Source organism: Ranitomeya variabilis, chromosome 4 (genome assembly GCF_051348905.1).
Source record: "Ranitomeya variabilis isolate aRanVar5 chromosome 4, aRanVar5.hap1, whole genome shotgun sequence".
In the NCBI taxonomy this organism is placed as follows: Eukaryota; Metazoa; Chordata; class Amphibia; order Anura; family Dendrobatidae; genus Ranitomeya; species Ranitomeya variabilis.
In genome coordinates, this window is record NC_135235.1 from 409,993,722 (window position 1) to 410,021,226 (window position 27,505).

General features: G+C 45.8%; 1 protein-coding gene across 2 annotated transcripts; it reads left to right on the forward strand.

The window, feature by feature from the left end:
- The first annotated feature begins 1,229 nt into the window (after window positions 1-1,229).
- On the forward strand, window positions 1,230-27,505 carry LOC143768968 (glutathione S-transferase P 1-like). Of its 2 annotated transcripts, none has more exons than XM_077257577.1 (7): window positions 1,230-1,328; window positions 21,462-21,497; window positions 22,271-22,383; window positions 23,848-23,935; window positions 24,101-24,204; window positions 24,845-24,952; window positions 27,170-27,505. In XM_077257577.1, the coding sequence occupies exons 2-7, from the start codon at window positions 21,491-21,493 to the stop codon at window positions 27,350-27,352; spliced, it is 603 nt and encodes a 200-aa protein (XP_077113692.1). In that variant the 5' UTR covers window positions 1,230-1,328; window positions 21,462-21,490; the 3' UTR covers window positions 27,353-27,505. The 2 variants fall into 2 exon arrangements, with proteins under 2 accessions (XP_077113692.1, XP_077113691.1); XM_077257576.1 differs by lacking the exon at window positions 1,230-1,328 and adding an exon at window positions 20,443-20,514.

The following is a 27,505-nucleotide window of genomic DNA, read 5'->3' on the forward strand; positions in this document are numbered from 1 at the left end:
ATGCTTTCGCTTGCGGATGCGTACGCATACATCGTTTCACGATGTGTGACGGAGTCCAGCGAACGCAGCATGTTGTATTTTTTGAAGTGGTAAAACTCATCAAATATGCGCAGTCATGCGCATGCAGATGAGTGCGTCAAAAAACGCATTACTGTCTATGGGAACGCATTGGAACGCAAGGACATGCGTGCGCATGTGTTCAATATGCATGTGTACTTCACACTAATCATGTCCAGGAAGCTATGTTACCACCTCCAGAAGGGGGGTCTGGAGACAGGTACTCCATTACTCTCAAGACTCTGAAAGCGATTGATACTGCTGCTCTGACTGCTTTGCTGCTATGAAGACTTTTTCTGATCTGAAGACTTTTGCTGCTCTGAAGACTGCTTTGCTGCTCTGAAGACTGCTTTGCTGCTCTGAAGACTTTTGCTGATCTGAAGACTGCTTTGCTGCTCTGAAGACTTTTGCTGATCTGAAGACTGGATTTCACTCAGGATGTGAGTATAGAAGTTATGAAAATGCCTGTTTCTCTCACTGCAGTCTGTACTCACTACTATCTGTTTTGCGCACTCACTTCTGTCTGTCTTGAGTACTCACTTCTGTCTCTCTTGCGTACTCACTTCTGTCTGTCTTGCATACTCATTTCTGTTTCTCTTGTGTACTCACTTCTGTCTCTCTTGCAGCATTCCGAATCAAAGATGTCCTGCAGTGAAGAACATACCTCCCAGAGCGGACAGGATACTGATGAAGTGACTCCATTTGTTACTGATTGGCAAGTATTGACTGTTATTATGACATGTGGTAAAATCAGGTATTTTCTTTACAGAACAGTTCCAGTGCGGCAGAGCTGGAGCAAACTCAGGCCCAAGATCCGGTGGAAAGACGGCGGGTAAGTATTCTTGACTGGTTTTGTTTTGTTTTATCTTTACAACTATATTAATGTGTTTCTTTGATTTTTAGGTTCAACATCGTGAAGTAAACATCAATAACGACCTCCTCTTCACCCTGGTGCAGGAGCAAGTTCCATTGTGGGACACCGGGGATCAGCGGAACTCGGACACTGTGATCATTCGCAGGCTATGGGAAGTGGCCAAATCGCTGTTGGATGATTGGGACCATGCCATGTTACAAGTCAGAAAGGATTTTCATAAGTATTGCAATGTGGTCTGAAATGGCAGTGAACCTGTGGTGCATTGTTTTACAATTTCTTTTTTTTTCCCACTTCACAGTGAAGAGAGTCAAAGTCCGGTGGCGTTCGATGAAGGATCGCTTCAATAAGGACATGAGAGAGGAGAACCAAGTTTGAAGTGGTGCTGCTCGAAAATTAGGTAAATACAAGTTCCATCATAGTCTCTCCTTCCTGAGGCCTGCGGTTGGTCATAGAACATAAGTATTTTTGTGTTGTATTACATGCTTTAACTTCTGATTTTTTCTTTTCAACAGGATATGTTGGCACTTTAAACATTTTTATTTTTTGGTAGTAATGTTTTTCATTTCTTTTTCAAAGAGAACCTGGAGCAGCACCGCTGAACCTGGTTCATCCTCTGTTTGAGCGGCACCTCATCAAACAGCCACCAAACAGTCCTAGTCATCCACCAGCGATGCAGCAAGTGGGCAGGCTTCACAGGCTGGGGAACAGACAGCTGGTCCTTCAGATTTTCCCCTGTCCCAGTCCTCTGTTTTTTTTGGCTCTTCTCGCCATAGGCTCGGTCTTCCAGAATGGCCTTAAAGGCCATTGGAGACAGAATGGAAAGTGGGTTCGCGCATGTGCCATGTGCATGTGTTCGTCTTGCCATGCTAGACATCCATTATCAGAAACAAAATAGGCAGCAAAATAGGCAGCAAATGTATCCCTCATTTGGACAACTTCCACTGAAGTCCTCAGAGGGTGATCTTGGTAATCACTAGTGTTGAGCATTCCGATACCGCAAGTATCGGGTATTGGCCGATATTTGCTGTATCGGAATTCCGATACCGAGTTCCGATATTTTTGTGATATCGGAAATCGGAATCGGAAGTTCCCAGTGTATGGTTCCCAGGGTCTGGAGGAGAGGAGACTCTCCTTCAGGCCCTGGGATCCATATTCATGTAAAAAATAAAGAATTAAAATAAAAATTATGGATATACTCACCCCTCCGGCGGCCCCTGGACCTTACCGATGTAACCGGCAGCCTCCGTTCCTAAGAATGAGGAGTTTAGGACCTGCAATGACATCGCGGCTTGTGATTGGTCGCGTGAGCCGTCACATGAGCGGTCACGCGACCAATCACAAGCCGCGACGTCATCGAAGGTCCTAAACTTCTCATTCTTAGGAACGGATGCTGCCGGTTACATCGGTAAGGTCCAGGGGCCGCCAGAGGGGTGAGTATATCCATATTTTTTATTTTAATTCTTTATTTTTTACATGAATATGGATCCCAGGGCCTGAAGGAGAGTTTCCTCTCCTTCAGACCCTGGGAACCATCCAGGATGGCTTCCGATACTTGTGTCCCATTGACTTGTATTGGTATCGGCGATATCCGATATTTTTCGGATATCGGCCGATACTATCCGATACCGATACTTTCAAGTATCGGAAGGTATCGCTCAACAACACTAGTAATCACGCAAGGTGGTAGTAACAGGTTCCTCTAGTTCTAAGCTTGGTTGCTCTTTAGCCAGGATGTAGTTGTGCAGCACATCACATGCTTTCACCGCCTCATCAATAGTGTAAATTTTTAGATTAATTGCTGTTCCCAAAATGAGCCATTTAGAGACCAGCAATCCAAAAGGCACACTCCACAGTTCTTTATGCCCCTGTCAGTCGGTAGTTAAAAATCTTTTTTTGTGTGATTTAAGTCCCGACTTGAGTATGGTTTTAGGAAGTTGGCACACATTTGGAACGCTTCATCCCCAACCACAACAAATGGCATTGGCGGTCCTTTAGTGTTGGGAAGAGGTTGTGGCGGTGGAAAATTAAAAATCATTACCATACAAATGTTGGCCCATATCAGAGTTTTTAAAAGTCTGTGAGTCATTTCCTCGTCCAAATGAGCCAACGTCCACAGCGACAAATCTACAGTCAGCATCTGCAATCGCCATTAGAACAATAGAAAAGTATTTTTTATCATTGAAAAACTCGGATCCACTTCCAACTGGTTTCCTAATGTGAATGTGTTTCCTATCCACAGCCCCCAAAGAGTTAGGAAAATTAGAAATGTCCATAAATTTTGATGCATTTTCCATCCACAGTTCTGTTGTGTGTTGCGGGAGGTATTCTGCACTCAGAACGTCACATAAAGCACAGCAGGTGTCTGCAACAATCCCAGAAAGGGTGGACACTCCAATGCGGAATTGGAAATGGAGAAATGATAATGTCTCTACATGGCTTTTAGAAAAAAAGGGAAAAAAACAGTACATAGCTTTTAGAAAAAAAATTGAAAAAAGGTAATTACTAGTGTTGAGCGATACCGTCCGATACTTGAAAGTATCGGTATCGGAAAGTATCGGCCGATACCGGCAAAGTATCGGATCTAATCCGATACCGATACCCGATACCAATACAAGTCAATGGGACTCAAGTATCGGAAGGTATCCCTGATGGTTCCCAGGGTCTGAAGGAGAGGAAACTCTCCTTCAGGCCCTGGGAACCATATTAATGTGTAAAATAAAGAATTAAAATAAAAAATATTGATATACTCACCTCTCCGACGCAGCCTGGACATCACCGCTGGTAACCGGCAGCCTGCTTTGTTTAAAATGAGCGCGTTCGGTACCTTCCATGACGTCACGGCTTCTGATTGGTTGCGTGCCGCTCATGTGACCGCCATGCGACCAATCAGAAGCCGTGACGTCATCCCTCAGGTCCTAAATTCCTAATTCTAGGAATTTAGGACCTGAGAATTACGTCACGGCTTGTGATTGGTCGCGTGGCGGTCACATGGGCGGCCACGACCAATCACAAGCCGTGACGTCATCTAAGGCCCTGAACGCGCTCATTCTTAGGAAGGAAGGCTGCCGGAAAGAAGCCGAGGGTGAGTATATTCCTATTAGGTATATACTCACCCTCGGACGCGCCCTGCTTCTTTCTGGCAGCCTTCCTTCTTAAGAATGAGCGCGTTCAGGGCCTTAGATGACGTCACGGCTTGTGATTGGTCGCGGCCGCCCATGTGACCGCCACGCAACCAATCACAAGCCGTGACGTAATTCTCAGGTCCTAAATTCCTAGAATTAGGAATTTAGGACCTGAGGGATGACGTCACGGCTTCTGATTGGTCGCGTGGTGGTCACATGAGCGGCACGCGACCAATCAGAAGCCGTGACATCATGGAAGGTACTGAACGCGCTCATTTTAAACAAAGCAGGCTGCCGGTTACCAGCGGTGATGTCCAGGCTGCGTCGGAGAGGTGAGTATATCAATATTTTTTATTTTAATTCTTTATTTTACACATTAATATGGTCCCGATACCGATTCTTGATACAACAAAAGTATCGGATCTCGGTATCGGAATTCCGATACGGCAAGTATCGGCCGATACCCGATACTTGCGGTATCGGAATGCTCAACACTAGTAATTACATGTCTTTCATTAAAAAAATGAAAAAAAGTCAGTGCATGACTTTTAGAACATACTAACATATTAGATCATATTAATAACAGGTGTTTCTTTTTCAAAATTACGTACCTTAGGGTCACCAACAGACGTTCCTCAGCAGGAATTGCTCGCTGTTGCTGTGTGTCGTGCCTGGTGATAGCTCCTTGCACAAGTTGTAGCAAGTCATCAAAGCTCTGTTGTGACATCCTGGTGTATTCGATAAACCTCTGAGTGTTTGCAAGCAGCTCGGTGTACAAGGAGTGATAGGCTCCACGGCTCTCTCGGATTTCAACGAAGGGGTGTTGCCAGCAAGCAACAGCAAAGGCATAAGCCAAGTTCCAATCCAAATCCAAATTACGATATAAGCTCTCCATGCGAAGATCCATCTTGCAGCAACAAAAACCCTTTTTATTAGTTGTATTAAGTGGCTGCTTGCTAAAAGAATGCCTGTTCATGAGCATCATATTAATCAATAGACCTACATCCTTTACAACCCATATGACATTTGAATGAACTGCTAATTTCTGTCTCATCGTAACTAAGCAAGGCCATGCCGCCAAAGTTGGGATAAGCTTCAAGAATTATGTCAATATGGTGAAAAAGCCTGCTGCATAAATGATTACATTTTTCACCGAGAACAGCAGAATAAATAGAAAATGCCTCAAGTCAGTTATTAAAAGATTTTGGAGCCCCTTTCTTTTTATCATCTGCAATAAACTTGTCAATTTTCTTTTATTATGCTGTTCCCTCTGAGTTGGCAATAAGGAGAATAGATCAACCTAATTCTTACACCAAATAAGCTCTTTGATGTAGACGCTCATATGGAATCCCAAGGGGGATTGAGGGAGTCTCCCTCAAAAGAGTCTGAGGTACACAAAGGTTTGCACTTGTAGGTGTAATGCTAAGATCTAACTGACACTGACTGGCTATAGGAAAAGCATCAGTAACTGATTCGCTTAAAGCCTAGGCCAAAAACTTTCTGACTAAAGATTTAAGGTCAAGGTGTAAAACAGATAGGCGCATATGGACAGTCTCACCCCTTCTGGGTCATCCCAGTTCCTGGTTCATATCTTCAATGCAGCTCTTGCTCAAGCTCATTGTGGGTGTCGAGCGCAGCTGTGCTGGTGCTTGTGAAGTGAGGTCCTCTTCTTTGTCTGAGTCGATGGCTGCAGCTCTCCAGGAGAGGGATGCTGCTAAGTCCGGAAAAGATCCCTGACTCGTGCTGTGGGAAGCGCCTCAAGCTGAGGCGTCCATAGTAACCTGAGTCACCGCAGTGCTTTTACGATTGTCTAGACACATAGACACATCCCCGGCGAGTCCTGATGATGACACCTCCACCAGATGATAACACCTCTGGATGTCTCTCGCCAGGATTCAAGACTTCCGGAAACAGGGCTGTTGGTTCTTGACACGCGCTTCCTGTGCGCTGCTGCCGAACTTTGCTGAAGCCACAGGTGCTGAGTATGATACTCTGGGTCTCCGGATCCTTCAGGTGGTCCTGCTTCTCCTTGATGCTGGCGATGCTTCATCCACAGTTCAGGAAAAGGAGAGGTGGATTCACATGCTGCCGAGGTAGGTTTTATGGCTAGGCAGCTTCTTATCCACTCTGCTCCATCCTCCTCCCGAGGCCTCTGCACCAACTGCTGTAAAAAGCTGCCCATCTCTAATCTTCTTTCTTCTTATGAGTAGTGTTGAGCGATACCGTCCGATACTTGAAAGTATCGGTATCGGAAAGTATCGGCCGATACCGGCAAAGTATCGGATCTAATCCGATACCGATACCCGATACCAATACAAGTCAATGGGACTCAAGTATCGGACGGTATCCCTGATGGTTCCCAGGGTCTGAAGGAGAGGAAACTCTCCTTCAGGCCCTGGGATCCATATTAATGTGTAAAATAAAGAATTAAAATAAAAAATATTGATATACTCACCCTCCGACGCAGCCTGCACCTTACCAAGGGAACCGGCAGCGTTCTTTGCTTAAAATGCGCGTGTTTACTGCCTTCCGTGACGTCACGGCTTCTGATTGGTCGCGTGCCGCCCATGTGACTGCGACGCGACCAATCACAACAAGCCGTGACGTAATTTTCAGGTCCTGAATGCCTAGAATTAGGCATTCAGGACCTGAAAATTACGTCACGGCTTGTGATTGGTCGCGTCGCGGTCACATGGGCGGCACGCGACCAATCACAAGCCGTGACGTAATTTTCAAATCCTGAATTCCTAGAATTAGGCATTCAGGACCTGAAAATTACGTTACGGCTTGTGATTGGTCGCGTCGCGGTCACATGGGCGGCACGCGACCAATCACAAGCCGTGACGTAATTTTCAAATCCTGAATGCCTAGAATTAGGCTTCAGGACCTGAAAATTACGTCACGGCTTGTTGTGATTGGTCGCGTCGTGGTCACATGGGCGGCACGCGACCAATCAGAAGCCGTGACATCACAGAAGGCAGTAAACGCGCGCATTTTAAGCAAAGAAGGCTGCCGGTTCCCTTGGTAAGGTGCAGGCTGCGTCGGAGAGGTGAGTATATCCCTATTTTTTATTTTAATTCTTTATTTTACACATTGATATTAATCCCGATACCGATTCCCGATATCACAAAAGTATCGGATCTCGGTATCGGAATTCCGATACCCGCAAGTATCGGCCGATACGCGATACTTGCGGTATCGGAATGCTCAACACTACTTATGAGGTGAATGGAATAACTGGCAAAAGTGGCCTTTTTATAACTAAAATCTTCCCGGTCTTTTATGAAACAGCCAATCACATTCCACAAAAAGGGCACCAAGAACAGCTGGACAACACTGGAGTGAACCTGCTTGTGACTCCACAGCTTACCAGAAAGAGCAGGCTGGAGCCGAACCCCCTCCCACAGGCGGCGTACGCGGAAGCCGTCATGACAGGGGTTTTGGAGCTATGCATAAGGGAGTTTGGGGGTTAATGAAAGGAGGGGGAGGGAATTAGCGGGCAGTTAGGGTGCTATAGCTCTGGCGGGAGGTGGAGCCGGTCACTTTCCGCTCAGGAGCCAATCGAGCAGGACACAGACACTCACCAGAGATGAGCTCCGTGGACCACGTGCTGTCCCAGCTGTGGGCGGCTGCTGTATTCCAGCCCCCCAGCTGGCTAGAGGCTCAGGTGGCTGGCATCCTGGGTGGTAGTAGCAGTGGCCCCATGGCGGGCGGCTCTGGCGAGCGGCGGTTCCGGCAGGTAAGGCCTCCCGAGCGCCTATCCCCCGACTTGCCTCAGGCACCCCAGCGGTGGCGCAGGAGCCTCTCCAGGGACCCTCCGGACCACGTGCCTGCCCGCAAATGCCCAAGCAGGCCGCGGTCTGGGAGGAATCCGACAGCCACGCTGGGGTCTGCGGCGGCAGTTAGGCCTTCCCCCTCCTCACTCCGGGGGGTGGGGCCTGCGCGCGCCAGAGCTGCGGTGGTTCGAAGCGATGTCACGGCAGGCCGCTGCAGCGCGGCACAGGCTGGGCGGCCTGCTGCTTCTAACAACACGAGACGGCGTGGGAGTCCCCCAGAGGCAGCGGCAGGCAGCGCCCCAGACTTGGCGGGGTTGCTTGACTCGAGCAGGGATCCCGGTTCCCTTATCCTACCTGCGAACGGGTCAGCACCTTATCGCTTGGCGGGGTCAGACGGCGGCGGAGCGGATAGGCAGCCTGGGTTCGGGACTCCTTTGCACCAGTCTACAACAGTGATGGACGGCTCCATGACAGCGCCTTCTACAGGGGCCGGGACAGCGGGACCTGTGTCACGAGGCGAACTTCGCAGCCAGGAGGGCCTGAGGATGGCATCGGGGCCAAGAGACGGCTGGACAACCTCATCATCTGCTGCTGGGGGGATCACAGCTCCCCTGCAGCCTGGTGAGAATCAGTCTGTGTCATGTTTGTCCCCGGCGTTTTCGACGCTTACATCAGTTATAGGGGATCGGGCAGGGGAGTCCGTAGACCGGGGTGAGGGAGTTAGTGGGCAGGCGGCTGCGCATTGTGAGGGAGTGGGGGAGCTTTTGTCGGGTGTTCGAGAGCTGTTGTCACGATTGGGCGGTGTTAGGTCTGGGACATCCCCTTTGTCAGCCTGGGTGAGTTCTTCTGATGTAGTGCCTGTGTTGTCGGGCAGCGGGTCTATGGGGCGGGACAGGTCAGCCGAGCCGGTATTTGTTTCCGTACAGACTGAGAAAGAAAAGGAGGGGGGCATTCGCTTAGACGATAAGGCGCGTGGTGAAGTATATGTCTGTTTTGAGGGGCTGTTAGGGGCTCATTTGAAGAAGGAAGTGCGGGAAAAGATTTGGAAAGACGAATACGTGGAGATTTTTTCGCTTTTGCCGTTAGAGAAATTTAATTTGGATAAGAGCAAGAAGGAGGATAGTAAGAAGGAGGATGAGGAAAAACGGCGATGGCACCTCATTCCTCAGACGTTTGTGAATTGTCTTCAGGCGTTCGTGATCTTGGCGAGTGTTATTGGTGAGAAGGCCCCCGAGAATTGCTCTGCTTTGTTTTGTTACATGGATTCTATAGGTGAGGCGTATAGGGCTTATGGGGGCCAAGCATGGTTGCGGTACGACGAGCAGTTCAGACAACGGAAGGCGGTTCGTCCTGCGATTCGGTGGGACCAGAAAGATATTGGATTGTGGTTGCGTGTTATGGCGCCTACGAAGTTTAGTCATTCCTTTCAGAGCGGGGCCTGTTATGATCCTAGTGGCTGAGGATCACAAAACGGACTAGCTAAGTTTATGAACAAAGACACGAGCTCTAGGGAGGTGGTAACTGGACTGACCGCAAACCTGATCCTAACCAACACACTAAAGGTAGCCGGTGAACGTGCCTAAATTCCTGGACGTCTCGACGCAGCCTGAGAAACTATCTATTCCTGGAAGGAAAGTAAGACCTCACTTGCCTCAAGAGAAATCACCCCAAAGATATAGAAAGCCCCCAACAAATAATAACGGTGAGGTAAGGGGAAAACACAAACGTAGAATGAAAACAGATTCAGCAAATGAGGCCCTCTAATACTAGATAGCAGAAGACAGATAGGGAACTGTGCGGTCAGTAAAAAACCCTATGCAAAATATCCACGCTGAGAATACAAGAACCCCCACACCAACTAACGGTGTGAGGGGAGAAACTCAGCCCCCTAGAGCTACCAGCAAGCAAGGAAATCACATATTAGTAAGCTGGACAAGAATCAAAAATAAACCAAGAAACATATGACCACTGAAGGTCAAAAAATGAACCAAGCAAAACTTAGCTTCTCTTGAAGAGACTGATAATGAAGGACTGCAGGAGAGCTCCAAAATAGCACTGAAGACATTGACAGCAGGCAACAACTGAGAGTCCAGGTGAACTAAATAGGAACCAGCTAACAGATAACGAGACAGCTGATCCAGCCTCAGACCTGCAGAATGACACAAAGAACCACCAGAGGGAGCCCAAAGATATCACTCACACAGTACCAGTTGTGACCACAAGAGGGAGCCCAAAAACCGAGTTCACAACAGTACCCCCCCCTTGAGGAGGGGTCACCGAACCCTCATCAAAACCCCCAGGGCGATCAGAATGAGCCACATGGAAGGCATGAACGAAATCAGCTGCATGAACATCAGAGGCGACAACCCAGGAATTATCCTCCTGACCATAGCCCTTCCACTTAACCAAATACTGAAGCCTCCGTCTAGAAATACGAGAATCCAAGATCTTCTCCACCACGTACTCCAATTCGCCCTCAACCAGCACCGGAGCAGGGGGTTCAACAGAAGGAACCACAGGCACCACATACCTCCGCAACAAAGACCTATGGAACACATTATGAATGGCAAACGACGCTGGGAGGTCCAAACGAAATGACACCGGGTTAAGGATTTCCAAAATCTTATAAGGACCGATGAAGCGAGGCTTGAATTTAGGAGAGGAAACCTTCATAGGAACATACCGAGAAGACAGCCATACCAAATCCCCAACAAGAAGTCGGGGACCCACACCGCGACGGCGGTTGGCAAAGCGCTGAGCCTTCTCCTGTGACAACTTCAAATTGTCCACCACATGGTTCCAAATCTGTTGCAACCTATCCACCACAGAATCCACCCCAGGACAGTCAGAAGGCTCAACCTGACCCGAGGAAAAACGAGGATGAAAACCAGAATTGCAGAAAAAAGGCGAAACCAAGGTAGCTGAACTAGCCCGATTATTAAGGGCAAACTCGGCCAATGGCAAAAACGTCACCCAATCATCCTGATCAGCAGAAACAAAACATCTTAAATAAGCTTCCAAGGTCTGATTAGTTCGCTCGGTTTGGCCATTCGTCTGAGGATGGAAGGCTGACGAAACAGACAAATCAATGCCCATCTTAGCACAAAAGATCCGCCAAAATCTGGACACAAACTGGGATCCTCTGTCAGACACAATATTTTCAGGGATGCCGTGCAAGCGAACCACATTCTGAAAAAATAGAGGAACCAAATCGGAGGAGGAAGGCAACTTAGGCAAGGGCACCAAATGGACCATTTTGGAAAAACGATCACACACCACCCATATGACAGACATTCTCTGAGAGACTGGAAGATCCGAAATAAAATCCATGGAAATGTGTGTCCAAGGCCTCTTCGGGACAGGCAAAGGCAAAAGCAAACCGCTGGCACGAGAACAGCAAGGCTTAGCCCGAGCACAAATCCCACAGGACTGCACAAAGGAACGCACATCCCGCGACAAGGAAGGCCACCAGAAGGACCTAGCCACCAAATCTCTGGTACCAAAAATCCCAGGATGGCCTGCCAACACCGAAGAATGAACCTCAGAAATAACTCTGCTGGTCCATCTATCTGGGACAAACAGTCTCTCTGGTGGGCAACGGTCAGGTCTATCCGCCTGAAATTTCTACAGCACTCGTCACAAATCTGGGGAAATGGCAGACAAAATCACTCCCTCTCTGAGGATACCAGCCGGCTCTGAAACTCCCGGAGAGTCAGGCACAAAACTCCTAGAAAGAGCATCAGCCTTCACGTTCTTCGAACCAGGCAGGTACGAGACCACGAAATCGAAACGGGAGAAAAACAACGACCAACGAGCCTGTCTAGGATTCAGCCGCTTGGCAGACTCGAGATAAATCAGATTTTTGTGATCAGTTAAGACCACTACACGATGCTTAGCTCCCTCGAGCCAATGTCGCCACTCCTCAAATGCACACTTCATAGCCAACAACTCCTGATTGCCAACATCATAATTCCGCTCGGCAGGCGAAAACTTTCTTGAAAAGAAAGCACAAGGCTTCATCACAGAGCAATCAGAGCTTCTCTGCGACAAAACAGCCCCTGCTCCAATCTCAGAAGCATCAACCTCGACCTGAAAAGGAAGAGAGACATCAGGCTGACACAAAACTGGAGCCGAAGAAAACCGGCGCTTCAGCTCCCGAAAGGCTTCCACGGCCGCAGGAGACCAATTAGTCACATCAGAACCCTTCTTGGTCAAATCCGTCAAGGGTTTAACTACGCCAGAAAAATTAGCAATGAAGCGACGGTAAAAATTAGCAAAACCCAAGAACTTCTGAAGACTCTTAACAGATGTAGGCTGAGTCCAGTCATGAATAGCCTGGACCTTGACTGGGTCCATCTCAATAGTTGAAGGAGAAAAAACAAAACCCAAAAAGGAAACCTTCTGTACTCCGAAGAGACATTTTGAGCCCTTCACAAATAAGGCATTAGCACGCAGGACCTGAAATACCATCCTGACCTGCTTCACATGGGATTCCCAGTCCTCAGAAAAGACCAAAATGTCATCCAGATACACAATCATAAATTTATCCAGATATTCTCGGAAGATGTCATGCATGAAGGACTGGAACACAGAAGGAGCATTAGAGAGTCCAAAAGGCATCACCAAGTACTCAAAATGGCCTTCGGGCGTATTAAATGCTGTTTTCCATTCATCCCCCTGCTTAATGCGCACAAGGTTATACGCACCACGAAGATCTATCTTGGTGAACCAACTGGACCCCTTAATCCGAGCAAACAGATCAGACAACAAAGGCAAAGGATACTGAAATTTGACCGTGATTTTATTTAGAAGATGATAATCTATACAAGGTCTCAGAGAACCATCCTTCTTGGCCACAAAAAAGAATCCTGCACCAAGAGGGGAGGAGGACGGGCGAATATGTCCCTTCTCTAAAGACTCCTTTATATAGCTCCGCATTGCGGCATGTTCTGGTACAGACAAATTAAAAAGTCGTCCCTTAGGGAACTTACTACCAGGAATCAAATTTATAGCACAATCACAATCCCTGTGAGGAGGCAGGGCACCGGATCTGGGCTCATCAAATACATCCTGATAGTCCGACAAAAACTCAGGGACCTCAGAAGGAGTGGAAGAAGCAATTGATACCAAAGGAGCATCACCATGAATCCCCTGGCAACCCCAACTTGACACAGACATAGCTTTCCAATCCAGAACTGGATTATGGGCCTGCAGCCATGGTAGACCCAACACGACAACATCATGCAAATTATGCAGCACAAGAAAGCGAATCACCTACTGATGCACAGGAGTCATGCACATGGTCACTTGAGTCCAATATTGAGGCTTATTCTCAGCCAATGGTGTAGCATCAATTCCCCTCAGTGGAATAGGGAATTCCAAAGGCTCCAGGACAAAACCACAGCGCCTGGCAAACGACAAATCCATCAGATTCAGGGCAGCACCTGAATCCACAAAAGCCATAACCGAGTAGGATGACAGAGAACAAATTAAAGTAACAGACAAAATTAATTTAGGCTGTATAGTACCAATGGTGACAGGTTTAGCGATTTTTTTAACGCGCTTAGAGCATGCTGAGATAACATGAGTTGAATCACCACAGTAAAAGCACAACCCATTTTGACGTCTATGATTTTGCCGCTCAATTCTGGTCAGAACTCGGTCACATTGCATAGACTCAGGTCTCTGTTCAGAAAACACCGCCAGATGGTGCGCAGATTTGCGCTCCCGCAAACGCCGATCAATCTGAATGGCCAAAGCCATTGAGTCATTCAGACTTGCAGGCGTGGGGAACCCCACCATAACATTCTTAATGGCTTCAGAAAGACCTTCTCTGAAATTTGCAGCCAGGGCACACTCATTCCATTGAGTAAGCACCGACCATTTCCGAAATTTTTGACAATACACCTCAGCTTCATCCTGGCCCTGAGAAAGAGCCAGCAAGGCCTTTTCTGCCTGGTTCTCAAGATTAGGTTCCTCATAAAGCAGTCCAAGCGCCAGAAAAAACGCATCCACATTCAGCAATGCAGGATCTCCTGGCACCAGAGAGAAAGCCCAATCTTGAGGGTCGCCACGTAACAAGGAGATAACAATTTTAACTTGCTGAGCGGAATCACCAGAGGAACGAGGTCTCAAAGATAGAAATAATTTACAATTATTCTTAAAATTCAGAAACCTAGATCTATCTCCAGAAAACAACTCAGGAATAGGTATTTTTGGCTCTGACATAGGGTTATGAACAACAAAATCCTGAATGCTTTGCACCCTTGCAGCAAGATGATCCACACTCGAAGTCAGACTCTGAATATCCATGTCTGCAGCTGAACACAAAAACACCCAGAGATTAAGGGGATGAGAGAAGCTGGACAGACTGCAGCAAAGATAGAGAGAAAAAAAAAATTGTACTCAGGGCTTCTCTTATCCCACTTCTGTGATGCATTAAACACTTTTAGGCCTGCTGTACTGTTATGATCCTAGTGGCTGAGGATCACAAAACGGACTAGCTAAGTTTATGAACAAAGACACGAGCTCTAGGGAGGTGGTAACTGGACTGACCGCAAACCTGATCCTAACCAACACACTAAAGGTAGCCGGTGAACGTGCCTAAATTCCTGGACGTCTCGACGCAGCCTGAGAAACTATCTATTCCTGGAAGGAAAGTAAGACCTCACTTGCCTCAAGAGAAATCACCCCAAAGATATAGAAAGCCCCCAACAAATAATAACGGTGAGGTAAGGGGAAAACACAAACGTAGAATGAAAACAGATTCAGCAAATGAGGCCCTCTAATACTAGATAGCAGAAGACAGATAGGGAACTGTGCGGTCAGTAAAAAACCCTATGCAAAATATCCACGCTGAGAATACAAGAACCCCCACACCAACTAACGGTGTGAGGGGAGAAACTCAGCCCCCTAGAGCTACCAGCAAGCAAGGAAATCACATATTAGTAAGCTGGACAAAAATCCAAAAAAAAACCAAGAAACATATGACCACTGAAGGTCAAAAAATGAACCAAGCAAAACTTAGCTTCTCTTGAAGAGACTGATAACGAAGGACTGCAGGAGAGCTCCAAAACAGCACTGAAGACATTGACAGCAGGCAACAACTGAGAGTCCAGGTGAACTAAATAGGAACCAGCTAACAGATAACGAGACAGCTGATCCAGCCTCAGACCTGCAGAATGACACAAAGAACCACCAGAGGGAGCCCAAAGATATCACTCACACAGTACCAGTTGTGACCACAAGAGGGAGCCCAAAAACCGAGTTCACAACAGGGGCCGGAGCTTCCGGCCAAGCCGCTTCGCAAGGTAGCTCCTCAGGAACCGGGGGTCAGTCAGGACAATCCGGCGGTCAAAAACACGGAGTGTGCTGGCAGTTCAATGAGGGCCACTGTAAGTTTGGAGCAACTTGCAAGTTCAAGCACTTGTGCTCCCACTGCAATGGTTCTTCCCATGGAGCGTCCAGATGTTTTAAGAAAATAGGGAAGCCTGATGGTAATTCCAAAGGGGGCGACACCGGTGAGGTTGGACGCGATGGTCCCCTTTCTAAATAGGTTCCCTGACAGGGAGAGGGTGGAGTTGCTGCGAGCGGGTTTTAGTGTTGGGCTTTGCATTCCCGCCCCTGCTTTTGATGTGCCACAGAGTTTGAAGAACCTTAGATCGGCTGAATTGCACGCATCAGTTGTGTCTGAAAAATTGAGTAAGGAGGTGGCGTTAGGTTGGATGTCTGGACCTTTTCACATTCCTCCTTTTGATGACCTGGTCGTGTCACCGTTGGGTGTGGTTCCCAAGAAGGAGCCTAACAAGTTTAGGCTCATTCAACATTTATCTTATCCGAAAGGGAGGTCTGTGAATGATGGGATTGATCCAGAGCTTTGTTCTGTAGTTTATACATCGTTTGATGAGGCAGCCAAGTGGGTGCGTAGTTGTGGCAAGGGGGCGTTGTTGGCTAAGACCGACATTGAGTCGGCTTTTCGTTTATTGCCGGTTCAACCCGACAGCGTGAGGTTGTTAGGTTGATATTGGGACGGCGGGTTTTATGTTGACAGATGCCTGCCGATGGGTTGTTCATTGTTGTGCGCTTATTTTGAGGCCTTTAGTTCCTTTCTTGAATGGGCAGTTCGGGACGTGTCCGGTTTGGATTCGGTAATTCATTACCTGGATGACTTCTTGTTCATAGGCCCTGATCGGTCTCCATGTTGCTAGGTCCTGTTGAGGACTGTGGTTTGGATAGCTGAGCGGTTTGGGGTCCCACTTGCGCCCGAAAAGACTGAGGGTCCGTGTATGAGTTTGTCATTTTTAGGCATTGATATCGACTCGGTGAAATGGGAGTTTAGGTTGACTGTCGACAAAGTGCTTGGTTTGAGGAATGAGGTGGCGCGGGCTAGACGCTTGAAGAAGTTGCCATTGCGTGAGGTGTAGTCTCTCCTCAGGAAACTGAATTTTGCGTGCAGGATTATCCCAATGGAGAGAGTTTTTTCCCGTAGGCTGGCTAGTGCCACGGCTGGGGTGAGGGCCCCTCATCATTTTGTTCGTTTGTCGGCCGAGCACAAGGCCAATTTGGAGATTTGGGACCGGTTTTTGGCTTGTTACAATGGGCGTTCATTGTTAATGGATGACGTGGTGGTTAATGCCGACCTGGATCTCTTTACTGACGCGTCAGGTGGTTTTGGCTTCGGGGCCTTTTTTGGGGGCCGTTGGTGTGCCGCTAGATGGCCGGAAGATTGGTTTTCGAACGGGTTGGTAAGGAACATTACCTTGCTGGAGATTTTCCCGATTTTGGTAGCAGTGCAGCTATGGCGCAATGACTTCCGTAATAAAAGGGTTTGTTTTAATTGTGATAATATGGCAGTGGTATGTGCCATCAACAGTTTGACGACATCCTCACCTCCGGTGATCAGAGTCCTGCGTCAGTTGGTATTGTCTTGTTTGTCCTTGAATGCCTATTTTACGGCATCTCACGTGCTCGGTGTTCAAAATTGTATTGCCAACTCTTAGTCTCGTTTTCAGTGAGAGCGTTTTTGGTCGCTGGCTCCGGACGCCGAGGAGACGGGGTTGGAATGCCCGGCGGAACTTTGGAGTGTGGTGTCTGGGCTGCAGAACCTTTAATTCAGGCATCCTTGGCTCCTAGTACGTGGTCGGCTTATTGGTCGGTATGGAGTTCTTGGGAGATTTGGTTGGCATCGTGTGGTGTTGCTGATATGGGACAGAATCAAGTTGGGGCCTTGCTGCTATGGTTGAGACAGATCACGGATGGTCGGCAGCTAAGGTCGACTGGATATTGGCAGGGTTGGCTTTTGGTTTCCGGCTTATCGGGGTCTTCAGGATTTGACGAAGTCTTTTTTGGTGAAGCAAGCAGCGAAGGGGATGAGAAGAGCAGGCACCCGTGGTGATCGCAGGCGCCCGGTGTCGTTTGAGATGTTGGAACAGTTAGGTGCGCGGCTGGATGATATCTGTGATTCCCGTTTCGAGGCCGCCTTATTTCGGCTTGCCTTTTCCCTTGCATTTTTTGGGGCTTTGAGAGTGGGGGAGCTCGTTTCTCCTACTACTGTTCGGCAAGGGGGGCTTTGGGCTGGGGACGTCTTCGTTTCCGGGGGGTCTTTGCCATTTTGGATTCGGAAGTCTAAGATAGATCAGGCGGGGAGAGGAAAGAAGGTGGTATTGGGCGCGGTTCCGGGTTCGGATATGTGTCCTATTCGTTGTTGGCGGGTCTTTGATTGTTTTCAACTGAACAGAGATGGGCCTTTGTTGCGTCACGAGGACGGGACGTTTCTTTCCAGATATCAATTCGTGGCTGTTTTTCGGAAGGCATTAATGGCCATTGGGGTGGACTCTTCTAGATTGGCAGCACGGTGGCGCAGTGGATAGCACTGCAGCCTTGCAGCGCTGGAGTCCTGGGTTCTAATCCCACCCAGGACAACATCTGCAAAGAGTTTGTATGTTCTCTCTGTGTTTGCGTGGGTTTCCTCCGGGTACTCCGGTTTCCTCCCACATTCCAAAGACATACTGATAGGGAATTTAGATTGTGAGCCCCATCGGGGACAGTGATGATAATATGTGCAAACTGTAAAGCGCTGCGGAATATGTTAGCGCTATATAAAAATAAAGATTATTATTATTATTATTATAGATTCGCCTCTCATTCTTTTCGTATTGGGGCTGCTACAGAGGCAATGCTGGGTGGTTTGGCTCCTACAGTGGTACAGAGGATAGGTCGGTGGGAGTCTGGCCATTATCGGAGTTATGTTAGGCCTTGGGACGTTGGTTGATCAGTTGTTTTGTGTGTTTTGCCTGCACGTTTTTTAAGTTGTTTGTCTTTTCCAGGTTCAATCGCGCTGTTGGTTTGGATTGTCGGCCACTCCTACGTGTATTGGGGCGCAAAGCGGGCGGACGTCCGACAGGATGGAAGACAGCTGGGTTTTTCCAGGGACGTGGCCATTATCAGGTGGTTGGATTTCCGGGGCTTGGGCTGGAACAGAGTCATGCAAGAGGTGCATAATGGAGTTCGTTTGGATAGGCCCCTGATATCTTGGTGTTACATGTTGGGGGAAACGACTTGGGAGTTCGCCCTTGTCGGGAGCTGAATCGGACATCAAGCATGACCTACTGAGATTATGGGTTGCCTTTCGGGAGATGTCCGTAGTGTGGTCGGAGATTGTTCCTCGGAAATCTTGGAGGCATGCTAGGTCGGTGGTTAAGATTAATAAAGCCCGCGTCAAGGTTAATCGGGCAGTGTCTGGTTTTGTGGTTCGGAATGGGGGTCTGGCAGTTTGGCTGTTTGAGCTGGAACGTGGAGGCGACGACTTTCTTCTGGGTGATGGTGTCCATTTGAACGCCGTGGGCAGTTATTTGTGGGCCCTTGGGCTGCAGACCGGAATTGGGTCTAGCGGTTAGGGGTGGTGGGGTCTCGGGTACTTGAGGGGGTCAAGTACCCTCGTTGTGGCGGTGGGAGGGGTCCTTGGAGTTGGTGCTAAATTGGCCTGGGGGATCCGTCGGGATATGGATTCTTCAGTTGGTATAAGTTTTGGTTTCGGGTCTGGTGTTTTGGGGGAATCTTGGCAACTGTGGGCCAGATTCCTAAGTTGGAAGTGGACAATGGTAACCCTCTGGGGTAATTTTGGTGCTCTCGAGCCAGTGGGGTAACGGCTGAGAGTAAACTATGGTTGGTTCTCGTCCACTAGTTTATCATATGGTTAACCCCACATTTTTAGCTTCAAGGACCCCTTCCAGCTTATTTTACTGTTATATGTTTTGTTTGTTTGTAATAAAGGCCGCTGTGGCCAATTATATCCATTTGGGAGTCATGTCTTTATTAGGAGATGGGGAGAGGGGTCGGTGACCCACAGGAGAGTACTTAATATTTAGCAGTCGACAATACCAATGTCAAGAGCAGGCTGGAGCGAGCTGCCCAACCCCCTCCCACGGGCGGCGTACGTGGAAGCCGTCATGACAGGGGGTTTGGAGCTACGCATAAGGGAGGTTGGGGGTTAATGCAAGGAGGGAATTAGCGGGCAGTTAGGGTGCTATAGCTCTGGCGGAAGGTGGAGCCGGTCACTTCCAGCTCAGGAACCAATCGAGCAGTCCCGCCCACCCACCCTCTTTTTTTTGGTTATAGTTAGGAAAGTCAGTTTTGTTTAATGTTTTTTGGGTCATAGTGGCTGTAGGCAGTGGGAGGGGTCCTTGGAGTTGGTGCTAAATTGGCCTGGGGGATCCGTCGGGATATGGATTCTTCAGTTGGTATAAGTTTTGGTTTCGGGTCTGGTGTTTTGGGGGAATCTTGGCAATGGTGGGCCAGATTCCTAAGTTGGAAGTGGGCAATTTTTAGCTTCAAGGACCCCTTCCAGCTTATTTTACTGTTATATGTTTTGTTTTTTTGTAATAAAGGCCGCTGTGGCCAATTATATCCATTTGGGAGTCATGTCTTCATTTGGGGATGGGGAGAGGGGTCGGTGACCCACGGGAGAGTACTTAGTATTTAGCAGTCGACAATACCAATGTCATGACCTTGTGAGCGCAGTTTGAACACAAGGAACCCATTTTAAATGCATAGTGAAACAACCCAAAACGGCAGAATAATGAGAATAGGATCTGTGTTCCCATGACATTCCCCTATATTTATATTCGGGGGGGGGCGCTACCATTCTCCACTCTCCGAACTGAAATCACGAGTGCAGAGCTCACCAAGTCCAGATTAGATTACTTTCTAACATATCTAGGGCCTTTTATTTGCTTTATGTAGACAGTCATAGTAAACTCCAAAATACACCGTTGTAGGTATCCCAAATTTCAGAACATACATGTTCTACTACCTAGAAACCTTTTTGATAGAGTCCATCTCCTCCTTCCTTTACTCCTGGTTTAAGTACTAGAGTCATGGCCGAAAGTGTTGGCACCCTCAAAATTGTTCCAGTTAATGAAGTATTTCAGTGGACACTGGGCATTTCTGGGAGGAATTTCAAGGGTGCCAACACTTTCAACCGTGACTGTTACTATGTTGCTATGTTACTATGTATGCGCATTGTATCTCCTCCCTTTGGCAAATGTTGTGGAGATTTCATTCTGACTCAGCAGAAACTGATTTATATAAAAACCAGTAGTTGGTCACCTATATTACTTGATTACATTACATTATTAGATACTACACACCAGCTTCTGGAGGTGACACTACCCAAATCAACAAGCAAGTAAGGTTTCATCTTCTAATGGTGTGATTGCTTATATTTATTATTCTTTTTGATTTCCTGTAGATTATTATGATAATCATATCATGTGGAAAAACTGAGTAACATTATCACATACAAACTTTCAAGTCTTTCTTGTCCACGAGTTGTGCTTGGTGTTACAAATTCACATCTAAATAGAACATTTCTGTTTTCTCTTTTTTTTAACAATGTTATTTAGGACATTTGCATCTCTATACTATGGGATGCATTTTGTACATACTTCTTAGCTGATTGCTAAGAATGTTGGTGCTCCAATCCTTAAGGGTAGATGGATCAATGAATCAGATACTGTGAATGGGTCCTTGTGCTTACTTGGTAGAGATAACTGTGTTCTGTTTTGATACTTTGAGCATTCTTCTTTTCCAAAATGATCATCATCCTCCTGGGAGAGAGGACTTACAACTCGTTTATCTAATTTCCGACACTCCTGGATTGATCCCATATTCATCAATTTTTATGGAGAGCTTGATTCCTGGGTGGATTCTAACTACAGCACGAAAGCAGGTTGCTAAAAATTTTTCCCATAGCCATGGCTTTTTTTAGTCCAAGTGCTCTCCACTATATTCCCCTCCCGTGTCCTGTACCTGAATGTGGTTGGGACATTGGGGCTCTGTCCAATGACAGATTATCTCAGAGTCATGAAAAAGACACTTTCTGGAGGCAAGCTTTTTCTGGTGTCTGAGAGATTTCTTACTTTTAAGAAAGTTGGCTCCTTTTCTGTATTCCCAATTCTCTTTTTGTAAGACCTGAATAGCTGAGATCTTAGCACCCAATGAAATTGAGGATGCAGTCAACCTGGACCTAACTCTTCCAGGATCCTCAAAGTAGCTGCACACTTTGCCTCTTTTATTTACTCCTGTATTTCAGTGGGCTAATCACCTTAACATTTTACTTTCCCTCTTTTTTAGTGAGTGGATATGTTTTAACCTATTTCCCAATGAGGGGTAAGTAAATGATCCATGTTATACCATATTTAAACGGGTATTCCAAGATTCTATCACAATATGTATTAGGCATAATAATAATAATAATAATAATACTAGCACATACCTCCAATTACAAATTGAGTATAGTTATTCAGATTTGCTATGTTGCTTCCTCATGTGCAGGCATAGCAGGACCTTAGGTATCCATGGTTACGACCACTCATACAGTAAGAGTTAGTTAGCTGTTGGTGGTCGTAGCGATGGACACCTACTACTTATTAGTATAGGATCTTGGAGATGGTAATAACTCTTTAACGATGAGCTTCTCTCAGGCCATTCCACATAATCATAACTTGCCACCTAGATTATATTATGTAGCCCTCACCATTAGCTAGCTTTGCATGCTCTTGCCTATATATGACCCACATCAGAAAGGCGAATGGAACCTTCTGGGTTACGATACAACAAGACTCTGTGCCTACCATGTGCCAGCGGTGATACAAGTGTGCATTATATGGTGAAAGAGCTCATGTGCAACTGCTTAATGGTGCACATGGTGCATAGCCATTGCCATTTACCAGCTGTTTTCTATCCTTACCAGTGCACGATTAATTTAGTGACATGATGGGAGCAAATATTTAGTTTTTACATGATAAATGTGTAAGAAATGCCTTGATCATTGTCAGATTGAATGAGAACCATACTGTGCATGTCCATTCGCTAACATTACAGTTTTTATAGTTCTGTATTTTTCTTTCCTTCACTGACACAAGTAAACTATTTACTTACAGGAAGAGCTGAGCCCATACGCCTGCTCCTTGGTGATCAAGGGGTATCATGGAAAGAAGAGGAGGTGCCATTAGCAGACTGGCTTTCAGGAAAATGTGAGCTTAAGAAACAGGCGGTGAGTAGCTATTATGATTATCTTCTCAAGCAGAGGACTGGGGACCCATGAAAGCAGCGACTTATCACCTATCTTGATACAACATCATTTGGTGTACATCTCTACATCTTCCTTAAGGTCTGTTTTCATGGACTGACCAGTGGCACGACACAACCGCCGGCCGCGATCGGTAAACTTTGAAAGATCATCAGTCATTTAAATGCCTGTTTACACAGGTAGACCAAAGTAAACGACGCACACTGAGTAATCCATACTAAATCGCCAAGTGCACACAGGCTGCTGGGATTTTTGGCAGTGTGAGCTTTGTTGACCCAGGACAATGCAACACTGAGAACAATGATCTTTTATACTGCACAAAAGATCATTTCACCCCATGAAACTCGTTTTACTAGTTCATAGAGTGATCTGCAGCCTGTTTACACTGCAAGGTAATTATGAAACAAGTGTTTTCATTCAGAATTATCTTCCTTTAAGATCTGGTCATGGAAAAACACACTGACCTAATCAGAGATGGGCCAACGTCTGTGCAATAAGCCTTAGACACCTGAGAAGGACCCCAGGACGGGCTGTTTAGTACTGTTGGGGCATAGCAGGCGTTGACGAACCAGCCACCTTTCTCATAATGACATTGATATAACATATTAGCTTACAGGGATATGCCAAAAAGATATAAGAAGTTGTAAAATAGTTAACCCCTTAAATGAATTAAAAAAATGAAGAAATTAACAGAATTGGTTGAACAATTACTTTGCTGCAAAACGGATGTGTAAATTGCACAGTAATTTATATGTAAAATACAATTTCCCTGCATAAAAAGCCACAAACAGTCATGTCAATGAAAAAAATAGAAATTTGTGATTGCTAAAATCCAGAGAGATATATTTGAAAAAAAGGCTGGTCATTGACTAAGTCACATTCGGTCCCATTTGTCTTGGGGTGAAGGGGCTAATACTTTTTTCTTCTATGGGTTAAGCACTTATTGGTAGGTAGTTTCTAACTATCTGCCTGTTTTGTTCTCAAGATCATCACACGGCTCAGAGCAGTCACAGATCGTTCCTGCTGGAAATTCTTCCTGCTTCCAGTGATGCCACATTGACAGAGCAGTTCCTTCACTTTCACTCTGCTCAATCGATGGATGATGTCATGCTGATTGACATCCAACTCCCAGCTGTTAGGTTGAGCCAGATGTCAATCAGCATGACACTCCTTTGACAAAGAAGAGTGGAAGAGAGGGAACTGCTCTGTCAACATGATGTCACGGGAAGCATAAAAATCGAGCTGTCCATGACCACTCTGACATAGGAGAGATCATTGCACAGGAAACACAGAAGTTTACTGCATACTGTTCATACATTGAACTAATAAATACTACAGTATTCAATAAGCATAAAAATTCATTTGTAATTCAGAGGGATAATCGTTCTGTACGTCAGTCTCTGTATTAATCTTTTTGATCTAATACAGATTTTCGGTCAGCTGCCACAGTTTAAGGATGGAGATTTTGTCTTGTATCAGAGCAATACCATTCTGAGATACCTTGGACGCAAATATGGTAAGTTTTTGTGTTTCTCTAAATGATGTTACTTTTACATTCTCTAGTTTTTAAATCCTGTTAAAGAATAATAAGTACATTTTTCATCAATGAAAAAACTTATGATGAACTATTATATTCTTTTGACTTCTTCATAATTAGAATATTACCTCTGTTATTTCTCAGGGATTTCCGGTGGCAGTAACCAGGAGAGTGCCCTCATTGACATGATGAATGATGGTGTTGATGATCTGAGAACCAAGTACATTCGTCTGGTCCTCCTTGAGCTTGTATGTATAGAAAAAAAAAATCTGAACATTCTAATTCTACTTAAAGGAATTTTCCTTAAAGATGTTTTGTATTTTGGAAATCAAGAAAAATGAAAAATGTTTACTTTTTATGCTCTTTGCAGTGAAAAAAGTTAAAGTTAAATGAAATGTTGCAATTATTCTATGGTCCAGTAGGAGCACAGAGATACTAATTTTATATAGGTTTACTGTTTTTAAAAAAAGAAAAAATACACATATGCAAGAAAACATTTCAGACATGGAGGGTCCCCTTTGTCTAACCAATTAGATGCTACAGACGCTATTGTCAACGGCATCTAAAGAGTTAAATTGCCACAATCAGAGCTAGCAACAGCTGTGGCACTTCATTTCAGGAAAGGATTGGGTTTTTTTTTTTTTCGAGAAAGAAAGAATTATTCTTTTTTTGTTGAGTGCAGTATTGCAGGTCAGCTATTTAACATATATTGATTAGGGCTGAGCCGAGGTACCAAGCCTTTGACTGAGGACCAGTTCCTGAACTCCTACCATATACAGTGGGGGGAAAAAGTATTTGATCCCTTGCTGATTTTCCACCTACATATAGCTTCAAGCAGATGGATATTGGAACAATTGTACATTGCTTAAGACTCATTTTATTTTGCAGGAGACGGGCAAAGAGAAGTACGAAAAAGAACTTCCCAATAATTTGTCAACATTTGAGAAGATTCTTTCCCAGAATTCTAATGGGTCCAAGTTTGTGGTGGGAGATAAGGTAATTGTAATTTAGACAAAACAATAGAAACAAAGAATTTTTGTAAACACAACCCATTTTATGATTGCATTGGTTGAAACCATGTCCAGAATTGCCAATCATCTGTAAATTCACAAGGTCTTTAGGCCAGAGTCTCAAGTAATCCATTCCAACAGCCAGTGGCACATGGGGGCAGCAAAGTCCCAAATGAGCACTGTGGATCCTCACTCGTGGTCAACTTTTGACTTTTTTGGTACCCTTGAAAAGGGTAAAACTGGGCCTGTTTTTCCCCTGTATATGCTTTTCATGACCCTTGGGCCAATTCTCTTAACCCCTTCACCCCTGGAGTTTTTTCCGTTTTTTCGTTTTCGTTTTTCACTCCCCTCCTTCCCAGAACCATAACTTTTTTATTTTTCTGTCAATATGGCCATGTGAGGGCTTATTTTTTGCGAGACGAGATGTACTTTTGAACGATACCATTGGTTTTACCATGCCGTGTAACAGAAAACGGGAAAAAAATTCCAAGTGTGATGAAATTGCAAAAAAAGTGCAATCTCACACTGGTTTTTTGTTTGGCTTTTTTGCTAGGTTCACCAAATGCTAAAGCTAACCTGCCATTATGATTCTCCAGGTCATTACAAGTTCATAGACACCTAACATGTCTAGGTTATTTTTTATCTACGTGGTGGAAAAAAATTCCAAAGTTTGGAAAAAAAAAAAAAATTGTGCGATTTTCCGATACCCGTAGCGTCTCCAATTTTCGTGATCTGGGGTCAGATGAGGGCTTACTTTTTGTGTGACAAGCTGGCATTTTTAATGATAACATTTTGGTGTAGATACGTTTTTTTGATCGCCCGTTACTGCATTTTAATGCAATGTCGCGGCAACCAAAAAAACGTAATTTTGGCGTTTTGATTTTTTTTCTCGCTACGCCATTTAGCGGTCAGGTTAATCCTTTGTTTGTATTGATAGATCGGGCGATTCTGAACGCGGCGATACCAAATATGTGTAGGTTTGATATTTTTTTAATTGTTTTATTTTGATTGGGGTGAAAGGGGGGTGATTTAAACTTTTATATATTTTTTATTTTTTTTATATTTTTAAACACTTTTTTTTAAATTTTGGCATGCTTCAATAGCCTCCATAGGAGGCTAGAAGCATGCACAACTCGATCGGCTCTGCTACATAGAGGTGAAGTACAGATCACCTCTATGTAGCAGAAATCCAGGTGTACTTTGAACGCCGACCACAGGGTGGCGCTCAAAGCAATCGGCCATCAACAACCATAGAGGTCTCAAGGAGACCTCTGGTTGTTATGGTAATGCACCGCTGTCCCCCGATCATGTGACGGGGGTCAGTGGTGCGAGCACTTCCGGCCGCACGTCCGGGAGCGCTAGTTAAATGCCGCTGTCAGCGCTTGAAGGCGGCATTTAACTAGTTAATGGGTGCGGGCAGATCGCTGCTTAAAGGTGGGCTCACCGCCGGAGCCCACCTTAAAGCAGGGGATCTGCCAGCTGACGTACTATTCCGTCAGCTGGCAGAAAGGGGTTAAAGTGAAGTGAATCCTGGACAGGTTTTTACCAGTCAGTAGCTAAATGAATGCCTATATTCAAGGGCAATATTGCAGCTGCATGTTTGGACCCTACATCTTTGCTCTTAAAGGGACTCTGTCACCTGAATTTGGAGGGAACAATTTTCAGGTATAGGGGCAGGGTTTTTGGGTGTTTTATTCACCCTTTCCTTACCCGCTGGCTGCATGCTGGCTGCAATATTGGATTGAAGTTCATTCTCTGTCCTCCATAGTACACGCCTGCGTAAGGCAAGATTGCCTTGTGCAGGCATGTACTACAGAGGACAGAGAATGAACTTCAATCCAATATTGCAGCCAGCATGCAGCCAGCGGATAAGGAAAGGGTGAATCAAACACCCGAAAACCCCGCCCCTATGACTGAAAATTGTTCCCTCCAAATTCAGGTGACAGAGTCCCTTTAAGAGAGCCACCCAAGTGGTATGCATATTCATAGAAAAACTAGTACTCATAGAGCAATAACGCTAACTTTAAAGAAAAGAGAATAAATCACATGCTAAGGGTCATTGTGTTCGGCTTGCCACTTCATTCCAGTGATGGATGTCAAGAGTTTTTGTAAAGATAATGGCTCTTTAAATCAAAGCAGGGAAGCTGGATGTCTCACTTTTCAACCTATATGAGTTATTGATTTGTCCGTTTTATCCCCACAGATCTCATATGCAGATTACAACCTCCTGGATATCCTGCACTGTCACCTTGACTTATTCCCAGGATGTCTTTCAGCATTTCCCCTCCTTAAGGCATACGTTCAGCACATTATTTCTCGCCCTAAACTTATGAAATACTTGAAATCTGATGGTCGAGCCAAGCGACCTGTTTTCCCTAAAAAGTAGAAGAGCATAAGTAGAGAGTAAATGTTTACATCCAATAATACCTAAATAATAGCCACTCAGTGCATCTAAAGGAATCCCGCTCTGCTCTTTACCCAAATATAAGTATTTGTTTTCTTTTTTTTAAAGAAATAAAGTAAATTCATTTTCACTTTG